At 38.3% G+C, this 10,808-nt stretch overlaps 1 protein-coding gene across 1 annotated transcript; it reads right to left on the reverse strand.

Moving 5' to 3' along the window:
- Window positions 1-596: 596 nt before the first annotated feature.
- On the reverse strand, window positions 597-3,641 carry LOC113495171. Its single transcript, XM_026873778.1, has 2 exons — window positions 2,118-3,641; window positions 597-1,076 (listed from the first exon to the last, which is right to left on the reverse strand). The coding sequence occupies exons 1-2, from the start codon at window positions 3,639-3,641 to the stop codon at window positions 597-599; spliced, it is 2,004 nt and encodes a 667-aa protein (XP_026729579.1).
- Window positions 3,642-10,808: the final 7,167 nt, after the last annotated feature.

The raw sequence follows: 10,808 nt of genomic DNA on the forward strand, positions 1-10,808 counted from the left end.
TGGGTAAAATCCTTTTATTTACAGTAAATTTGTATTTCATAAAACAAATAAACCTACCTGCGCTGTAAAAGCGGTTTACTTCCCCATGAAAGTGCATTTCATATCAAAGGATTAAACTTCAATCGTTATTTTGCCGAATATTTTTTTTCTAGTTGTACCTATGATTTAAAAAAAAAAATAAAAACTAAGAATTTCGTCTAAAAAATAAAATATATTTTTTTAGTGCGAGCAACCCTTAGATTATCAGACCTACTGAATACGCATATAAAATTTGGTAAAAATCGGTTAAGTCGTTTCGGCGGAGTACGGTAACTAACATCGTGACACGGGAATTTTATATATTAGAAGATTTAGTTTTAGTAGTTGTTGGGAATTCAGGATTCAGATTCATAAATGAAACTACTTTTAAAAATGATGTTGATCTTGCGAGCGTGTATAATGGAGTGAAAAAAGATAACAGGTTATGCATGTGACGATGCAACAAATGTGAATTAATGTAATCTTAATATTTACTTAATACTAATGAGTGAGTCATTGCTACGATGTAAACATGAGGCGCTCGAACATGCCCCCGGGCGTTGAAAGCCTCCTTGCTTTCAACCAGACTCTGTAGTCACCGGCAATGGACATATCTTGGAGAAAGCCCTTCGGATGATACCATTTGAGGTCTTGACGTCAGCGACACGAGCTACTCCGTCGGTTCCCGGATGTATGGCCACGATCCTGCCCAATCTCCACTTTAGAGGCGGAAGATTTTCCTCCTTGATTACTACCAAGGTATCCAACTTCAAACTATCCTTACTGGAATGCCACTTGACGCGTTGCTGCAGTTCTGCGATGAACTCCTTACTCCATCTAGTCCAGAAATGCTGGCGGAGTTGTTCAATCCGCTGGTAGCGAGTCAAGTTGGTAGTGGAGTGCTCTTCTAAATTCGGTTGAGGCAGGGAAGTGAGCGGGCGACCGATGAGGAAATGACCAGGAGTCAGCGGCGTGCAATCTGCTGGGTCTGATGATAATGGTGTAAGAGGGCGCGAATTCAATATAGCCTCTATTTGAACTAATGTGGTGTAAAGTTCCTCAAACGTTAAATTACAATTTCCCAGCACTCTATACAAATGATGCTTGACCGACTTGACACCCGCTTCCCATAGACCACCGAAGTGAGGGGCATAGGCAGGAATAAAATGAAAATTGATTCCCTCATTGGCCATACTTGTACTCAAAGAATCATGATTACATTTTAAGAACTTAGCAAGCTCATTATACGCACCAACAAATGAGGTACCATTATCCGAGTAGATATTTATGGGTTTTCCCCGTCTCGCGATAAATCTATATAAGGATAATAAATAACTATGGCTAGTCAGGTTACCCACAAGTTCCAAATGGATCGCCTTAGTGGTAAAACAAATAAAAAGCGCAATGTATACTTTTACAAGCCTACAACCACGACCTTTACGACTAGCACTCAATATAGGGCCAGCATAATCGACGCCCGTGCTTTCAAATGGAAAGCTCCCTGGAAGTAGACGCTGCCGCGGTAAGTTACCCATCAATGGAGTAACAACCTTACCTTTCATTCGACGACATAGCACGCATTTGTGATAACAGGCCTTGGCTAAATTTCGACCTCCTATCGGCCAATAGGTTTCTCGTAATGACGCTAATAATAATTGAGGCCCGGCGTGCATTAATCGTTTGTGCTCAAAATCACATAATAATTTCGAAAAATGGTGAGTGGACTGTAACAATATAGGGTGCCGTTTATTATAATTAAAATCCGAATAATCAAGACGTCCGCCGACACGCATTATATCATCGTTGTCTAAATAAACGTTAAATTTTAATAGGACGCTCTTTTTAGGTAAATCTTGTTTAGACAAAAGTAAATTGTATTCGGTAAATGATTCACGCTGACTTTGTATAATCAAAACATTTAAAGCTTTGTTCAACTCGTCACTTGAGAGAAAGCTACCATTATATTGATGCCCTTTACATAATTTAAGAAATCGCAACACATAAGCCATGGAGCGTACAAGTCGGGAATAATTTGAAAAACGGCTAAAGTTAATTAATTGTTTATTTTTATTGTGGTCAACACTGACAGTTAAAATTACATCAGACCGAGTTTCCGGCAGTGAGGCAGGCTCTAAAGGTTTGACTAAAGATGGCCAATAGCATGAGTCTTGATGGAGAAAGTCGGGACCGGACCACCATAGGTCTAGACTCTGCAGATTACTAATATCCACACCACGAGATATTAGGTCTGCTGGGTTTTTGTCGGTTGGGACATGTCGCCAAGTGCAGTGACCTGCCTGCTCTAAAACTTCAGCGACGCGGTTGCGCACGAAGGGCTGAAGCCTTGAAGGCAACATCTGCAACCACCCCAACACGATTGTGGAATCGGTCCAACAAAACACACGGCTAAACCTAACCCTTAGTGATTTCGATATCTTCTCGTATAGATGAGTACCGACTACAGCGCCACACAACTCCAATCTCGGAATCGTAGTTGGTTTGATAGGTGCCACTCTGCTCTTGGCCATGAGTAACCTGACCATACACTTGCCTTCATCGTTTGCACTACGAACATAGGCACAAGCGCCATAGGCACGTTCAGAGGCATCTGTGAAGATGTGTAGTTCTAATTGTGTGTATGACTCACAGACGACGATACGTGGAAAACGAAAGTCATTAATAAGTGGTAATTTTCTCACAATAGCTTGCCACGGTGCACTTAATTCTGGAGATAATGGCTCATCCCACGACAATTTATCAAGCCACATTCGCTGCAGTAACATTTTCATTGTGATCACTAAAGGTGACAACAAACCTAAAGGGTCAAAGATCTTTGCAATGACAGAAAGCAAATCACGCTTAGTGCTATTAGTGTGAGAGATGGTTGAGTCGACTAAGAACATCAGTTCATCTGAACTGGCATGCCACCCTAAACCTAATAGTTTGGTTGGCTCAGGAGAGCCAATATTCAAATCAAGCGATGACTCTGAAATATCAGACAACAATTGAGGTGCATTTGACTTCCATTTGCGAAGTACCATGCAAGCTGACGAAAGTGCCTTTGTGACTTCTTGGCGGATGTGGCTGACTGTATTTAAGTCATCCCCTCCAGTTAACAGGTCATCTACATAAAAGTCATGTTTGATGACATCAGCAATCTTGTCGTCCTTGCAATCAAGACCTAATTGATAAAGGCAGCGGGTGGCTAAAAACGGAGCACTAGCAGTGCCATAAGTCACCGTATTTAATTTATAAACTTGTACTTGTGATGAATTATCTCGCCACAAAATCTGCTGTAAGTGTCTATCAGATGGATGAACATCCACGCACCTGTACATCATCTGAACATCTCCCGATAAGACATACTTATACTGCCTAAACCGCAAAAGAATGGCCAGAAGGTCATCCTGAATTGTCGGACCGACCATTTGTATGTCATTGGATGAAATTCCAGACGATGTGGGACAACTTGCATTGAAAACAACGCGCAGTTTTGTGGTGGTACTCTGTTCCCGTAGTACACCATGATGTGGAATGTAGTAACCTGTTGGGTCAGTGTCTGATGGCTTGAATTGAGTCATATGTCCGAGCAACTTGTACTCGGACATAAATGCATCATACATTTTGCCTAAGTCAGGTTTCGTTTTTAATCTACGCTCTAACGAATGCAGACAATAAGTGGCCTTACGAAGTGAGTCTCCGAGTACAGAAGGGTCTTGCTTAAGAGGTATGCGTACACAAAAGCGACCATTAGCCAATCTAGTTGTATTTTTAACAAAATGATCCTCACAGCTTTTTTCCTCTGAGGAGTAATGAGAAACATTTGAATGTATCTCCTCTAGCTGCCAAAATTTAGTCAGTTCACTTCGTAAGTTGCTTAACTCGTCAGAATTAGTAGAACCTAATTTAGAAAAATGACACCTAATTCTATTTGCATTTAATGTGACGTGATTGCGGCTTATGGGTCCGGACACTATCCAGCCTAAACTGGTTTCAAATAATATGGGTTTACCATTACCTAAGTTTATTCGCTGCGACCCTAATAAGTCCCAGAAAGCATCAGCGCCAATTAATATGTCCACATCAGCAGGCTTGTAAAACTTAGGGTCAGCTAAACAAAGATTCGCGGGAATGTTTAAGTTAGTAATATTTAATTCACGACATGGCATTTCACTCGTTATTAATGGTAAAACAAAACAACAAAGTTCAGTGCTGAAACAGTTATTTAATGATGTCACGTTGATGCGACATATTTTACCTACGTGTGACGTCACGTTGTTAATGCCAAATATTGACTTGTCTATTTTTTTTGTAGACAAGTTCAATTGTGAACATAATTTCTGTGTAATGAAACACGATGTGCTGCCGCAGTCAAGCACTGCGCGAACAATATGTTCACGACCATCACGATCATGTAACTTGACTAAAGCAGTTGACAATAACACGTCATTATGACTAATACCGCTAGATGTGATGTTTGCTGATAACGCAACATCGTTCGTTTTAGCGGCCGACATCGACGACAACAGCGGTGGGGACTGCAATGAGAGATTATCGCACGAATTATTACTATCCTGGCGCGTATTAGCAATATTATTAAATTCAGCTACATGTACTAGCGTATTGTGCCTGCGTTTACAAAGTTTGCAACCAGACTTTTTGCAATGATTGGCAAAATGACCGGGGCGAAAACAATTAAAACAAACCTTGTATATAGGCAATAATTTTAAACGAGCTTCATTGCTTAATGCTAAAAACTGCGGACAGTTGCCTAAGGTGTGGTCAGCTTTACATTTAGGACATACCTTAGAACTATCTAAATTAGAACCACTATTATTTTGAACCGAGACCATAGACTTGACCTTAGAATGTGACTTAATATTCATCTGAGAGTGAGACGAGTTATTGCGTGACAGCTCTAAAGTTTCTATTAGATCAGCGCGCGCACGCATGAAGGTGAGGAATGTATCAAAGGTAATCGATGTTTCCTTGTTTATACGACCCTTACACTCCTCCCATTCACGGAACGTTTTGCTGTCCAACTTACGAGTGATAATAAATATTAAAAGTGTGTCCCAGTACTTAACAGGTTCACCCAAAGTTTCCAAAGCACGTAAATTTTTATTTAACTGATCAATCAATCCCTTTAATACTGATGACGATTCTTTGGAAATTGGGTCAATGTTAAATATTGCTGACACATGATTATGTATTAACAACCTCTTGTTGTCAAATCGCTCACATAAAACTTTCCATGCCACATCATAATTACTGGCCGAAAACTCGATCGACTGTATAACAACAGCAGCGGAACCTTCCAAAGACGTACGTAAATAATGGAATTTATTTATTACATCAATGCTATCGTTAGAGTGGATAAGACTCGTAAAAGTATCATGGAACTCCAGCCAATTGCTATAGGAACCACTGAACTTAGGAAGCTGAATTGTGGGTAACTTGACAGGCTTATAATTGCTAGCACGAGTAGATTTGCCACTACTGACAGACTCATTATCTTTATTTAAACTAGACAACAAATGTTGAGCCCTAGAAAGTGATTTATAGTATAAAGATTCAAACTCTGAACGTTCAGCTAATTGTAATTTAATATCATCGACGACGCACTCAAGTTTTAATTGTACCTCATCATATTGTCCGTACAATGATTCCATCTTGCCAACGCGCAGCTGTAGTTCGGTGACGTCGCAGCTACTCATCGATTTACATCTATCAAGGCCATCTAAATAGTTGACGAATGCAGTTAAACGCCCTTTGAAGCTGCCTCGCTTCTTTACAAGCTCCCTTTCCTCGGTCATATTGGGAATCGGGTGACTCAAACCTGTAATTTACAATAATAAGGCGAAAACAAACTATATATGTACTTAACTTTATATTTAATGTAAACTCGACGGTAATTAGAAACAAATACTTGCAATTTACTGAGAAGTGACTACGTGTGCCAATGTTATGCAACTCAACTAGATATTATTATCCAAACGACAAAGCGTAAAATATAATTACGTAATTCCTATCTTTAACCTATGCGTTATTTGATTGTTAACTTAGCTATCTCAAGTAACAAAGTTTTAATTAGGTACTCTAACACTCCACTAAATATTATATTGTAATACCAAGTACACAGGAACCTACAAATTCCTACCTACTGATTGTGAATAACTTGTCACACAAATTTTAATTTAACTTTTAATTTGCACACTGTTAATTAAATTGAAATAACGTAATAATAATTACTATACTTTTAACAATAACCAATAATAAGTATTAGTTTCAATTTAATTACAGTACATTGACAAAAAAAACACTATTCACAATCGTAATGAAATTGCACATGGATAATCTAATAATTAACAATATAAAAACTTATAGGTACACTAACCTGAAGAATCCACTAATAACATGAATAAGAATACCTGATTAGAGTGTTGGGTTCCGAGATTATAATAATGCTAAAATTAACACCACATAGTTTTTGTGCTCCTTTCGCAAACTTCACAGCCAACAGTTGTTTCGGTTATTTAATTAAAAATCCTGGTTAAATATTCCTTAATTTTCTTCAATAAATAATATTAACTGATCTTCAGATAATCCGGTTCGTTAGGACCATGTTGGGAATTCAGGATTCAGATTCATAAATGAAACCACTTTTAAAAATGATGTTGATCTTGCGAGCGTGTATAATGGAGTGAAAAAAGATAACAGGTTATGCATGTGACGATGCAACAAATGTGAATTAATGTAATCTTAATATTTACTTAATACTAATGAGTGAGTCATTGCTACGATGTAAACATGAGGCGCTCGAACAGTAGTATTAACAAACATGAAAAAAAACGTTTCACCCAGGGCTGGGCAAAGGTATCATTCTACATAGAGAAGGTTTGAGTATTGATCACAAGGCTGGCTCAGATTCTCAGGCTCTGGCTCAGGTTTTCTCACCGTTTCCTTATGCCAGTATGTTCTTTGAATAAACAAGAAAATACATGTGTATGTATTATGAATCACTGCTGCAATCCCATGGTGTACAATAAAAAATATTTTATTCAATTTTATTCTCAATTTAATTTTGAAGAAAGACCGACTGGTGCTATGGCTTGGCTGGAATGGAACCTGCACTTTGTCTATCCGAATCCATGCATAGAACCGCAAAGCCAACAAGACACACTACATGTTATGTACTATACGCTAATTCCATTCAGACAGACCGTCTTTTACAAGTTATGTAACACCTCTGCCGGTCTTGTCAGCGCTTCAGTTGGAACCATGATGTATTACGTTTAAAGTTTACTGTAGTGTGTTGTAATGACAACTTGCTAGTTTATCGCTGTAACTTCTCGTTGATTGGTTTCCCTGAAAACAAACAGGGATTTCAGAGTGAAATGAAACTACTTTTACGGATTTTATCGCGGTTTTAATTTTAGATTTTAGTTCCCGACGTTTCGAAACCTTTGCAGGTATCATGGTCACGGGCAGACTGAGATGGTGTTCGTCTTGACAGAAGATGTTGCTCGTTCTACCTTCATATTTTAATTAATTATTTGTGGTCCGACCTACGCAGTATGAGCTCACTGTGTCTTGATGTCTTGCAGCGCTGCTCTTGGGTTTGGCCTTGAGTTTATTTATTATTGGATCCCAAGTAGGTGATATCTTCCAGCCATCTTCTCTATTGAAATTAGGGTGTTTTTTAATCTCAATAGCCTCGCGAAACATCCTAGGTAGGAATTTGGATTCTTTAGCGAGGATCTGTGGTTGGTCAAATCTAATATAATGGCTGGAACCTTCAGCATGTTCGGCGACTGCAGACTTCGTTGAGCGGCGGTGTTTGACGTCAGCTATGTGTTCTTTAACGCGGGTCCCTATGCTTCGTTTGGTTTGACCGATGTAAGAGAGGCCGCAGTCACAATCTAGTTTGTATACTCCTGCATCTTGTAGAGGTATGTGACACTTGACAGATGGTAAGGACTGGCTAATCTTCTTGGACGGCTTGAAGTATGTTTTAATTGAAGCTCGCTTCAGGATGTAACCAATCTTGTCAGTGACTCCTCTGACATATGGTAGTACAGCAGGCAAACGATCAACAGTGGCTGGCTTCACTCGGTTTCTGTGACGGGGCCGTGGAACTTGGAGCTTGTTGTCTCGCAGTACTTGCTTGACGTGTTGAAGCTCAGCGGCAAGGTGTCTGTCATCACAGAGTCCGTGTGCTCTCTGAAACAAAGATTTTCCCACGGTAGCTAACTGTTTAGGGTGGTGGTGAGATTCACCGTTTAAGTACCTATCTGTATGGGTCTTCTTTCGATACACGGACACCCATAAAGAACACATAGCTGACGTCAAACACCGCCGCTCAACGAAGTCTGCAGTCGCCGAACATGCTGAAGGTTCCAGCCATTATATTAGATTTGACCAACCACAGATCCTCGCTAAAGAATCCAAATTCCTACCTAGGATGTTTCGCGAGGCTATTGAGATTAAAAAACACCCTAATTTCAATAGAGAAGATGGCTGGAAGATATCACCTACTTGGGATCCAATAATAAATAAACTCAAGGCCAAACCCAAGAGCAGCGCTGCAAGACATCAAGACACAGTGAGCTCATACTGCGTAGGTCGGACCACAAATAATTAATTAAAATATGAAGGTAGAACGAGCAACATCTTCTGTCAAGACGAACACCATCTCAGTCTGCCCGTGACCATGATACCTGCAAAGGTTTCGAAACGTCGGGAACTAAAATCTAAAATTAAAACCGCGATAAAATCCGTAAAAGTAGTTTCATTTCAATGTCTAACATTCGCGTAAACCTAAGAAACCACTATGATTTCAGAGTGGTTTTGACATTCGATAAATCAGTGTAGTGACAATCGAACTGATTGTATAATTACGAGATGCTGGCGATAAAGACTGGAAATTGATTTTTTACAACAAAATAAATTAATGAATTTGAAAAAAATTAAAAAAGAATTGCCATCTTTTAAGGACATAATAAAGGTCAAAAAGATTTTTTTCTCATTTCAAAACAGTAGAACAACACTTCCCAACGATACGCAAATTATTATCTCAAAAACCGCATAGTTATTCACGACGAATGCAAGTGTAAAATCATATTTCCCTTAGCAACGACATACAGAAACATTTCCACAGAAAATTCCCCTTTCAATTCGAGCGGTAGCAAAATAATTGTAGGTATATTTAAAGTTTAGTTGAAAAACTTCCCTTTGAATGTGTAACATCAGTTCATTAGCGACCATTCACGACGCGTCAGCGGTCTAACTGACGGAGTATACTGCCGCAATTCGTTTTACATTTGACCTGAATTCAGCCTATAGATATAAGTTTGAATGTAACGAACTTTTTTCAACATTCGACTGAGTTAACGATTGTTTTTTGTTTCGTTTTGTTTACACTGTACATTTTGTGATAAATTGAAATGTGATTTATTTCAATTTAGGATATCAGAGACCAATTTTGATTGGATTACGAGTTTAGTTTTTTCGACACGCACACTTTCACTTTTAGAAAGATTTCGACTTCTTCAATATTTTTTGTACTTATAAAATGCGTTAGTGGTTAAATAGGCGGCCATTTAATTAATTTATGAACTGGAATCATCAAAGTAGAGCTAGAGCAGTAAGAGCATATAATTGGATGAAGTTTTATCTTTTGTAAGGAAAACCATCTGCAGATATGCCAACAATTATGCACGATACCTTACGTCAAAGCTGTTGTACTCACCCAAAAGCCTCAGACTTAGTTCGCAATGAAATGCATATTCAATAGTCATAGCAGAACAGCTTTAGGTGCAGGTGGAGTGTTATAGGTCTTTGGTAAAAGCCAAGATGTTGGAAGTGTGCCCAGTATTGACATTTGGCAATAAACTCGGCCTCAATAACGTGGCCTGTACGTTGTCTTCACGTTTTCGATGTGGGTATAGTAGATGGACATGTTAAATTATTTTGATGGATGTAGAGGTGATTAAACAATATTGATGATATTTTTTTTCTTCGTAATTGGAAACTTGCATGGTAAAGGAAATTAATAGGATGTGGTAGTTTTAACTTTTTTTATATACTTACTCCATCTTTTTTATTTCGGAATTGTATTTCATTATTAAGCCCCAAAATTAAATTGGAAAAATATATTTTTCAGGTTTTTGAATCTAGATACAATATGTATCTATCGCTATATGTAAACAGCAATTTGTGTGATCAGCCTAATTGAAAGCAAATGGTTTAATGAAAATATTCAATATCCATTCTAAATTTGGTGCGGATTCCAACAAATTTTATATCCAACGTAACAAACATTAGTCTTTCACGCGTCACCGAGTTCAATTTTCGATTTCAACAAACGAATATTTATCAAACAAACATCAATCGATTCCTGTCAATAATACGCAACAGTTTGAAAATGCGGTGTTAGTTAATTTTGAATTTAAAAACAGTTGTTTAATGGGAATACATCTTGAAAGGAAAGGACTTCAAAGGGTGTAACGTAGAACGCACTTTTGCTTCCTTCATTTATTCATAGGACTCTAGGGCCGTTACTTTGATGCTGTAGATCAACATTGCTTACACCAGAGTTATGATCTCAACAGCCTATTTTGAATAAAATCTCCTTGTTGGACTCTGAAGAAGTAAGTTTCGGATGACATTATTATAATTAGTTATTTTATAAATCTATTTGATTTGGTTAGAGCTGTTAATCTATACCAATTAATAAAAACCCGTGTCCAACACTGAGACTTTGAAGGTTTTTATAAAAATTGCTTGAA

The sequence above is a fragment of the Trichoplusia ni genome, chromosome 6 (assembly GCF_003590095.1).
Source record: "Trichoplusia ni isolate ovarian cell line Hi5 chromosome 6, tn1, whole genome shotgun sequence".
NCBI lineage: Eukaryota > Metazoa > Arthropoda > Insecta > Lepidoptera > Noctuidae > Trichoplusia > Trichoplusia ni.

Bases quoted from the DNA above. Each gene is read 5' to 3' on its own strand.
- LOC113495171 (XM_026873778.1), bottom strand. From the start codon at position 3,641: ATGTATGATGCATTTATGTCCGAGTACAAGTTGCTCGGACATATGACT. The intron at 1,077-2,117 runs GTAATTTTAACT...TTAACGTTTGAG, and splicing joins TGCCGGAAACTCGGTCTGAT to GAACTTTACACCACATTAGT.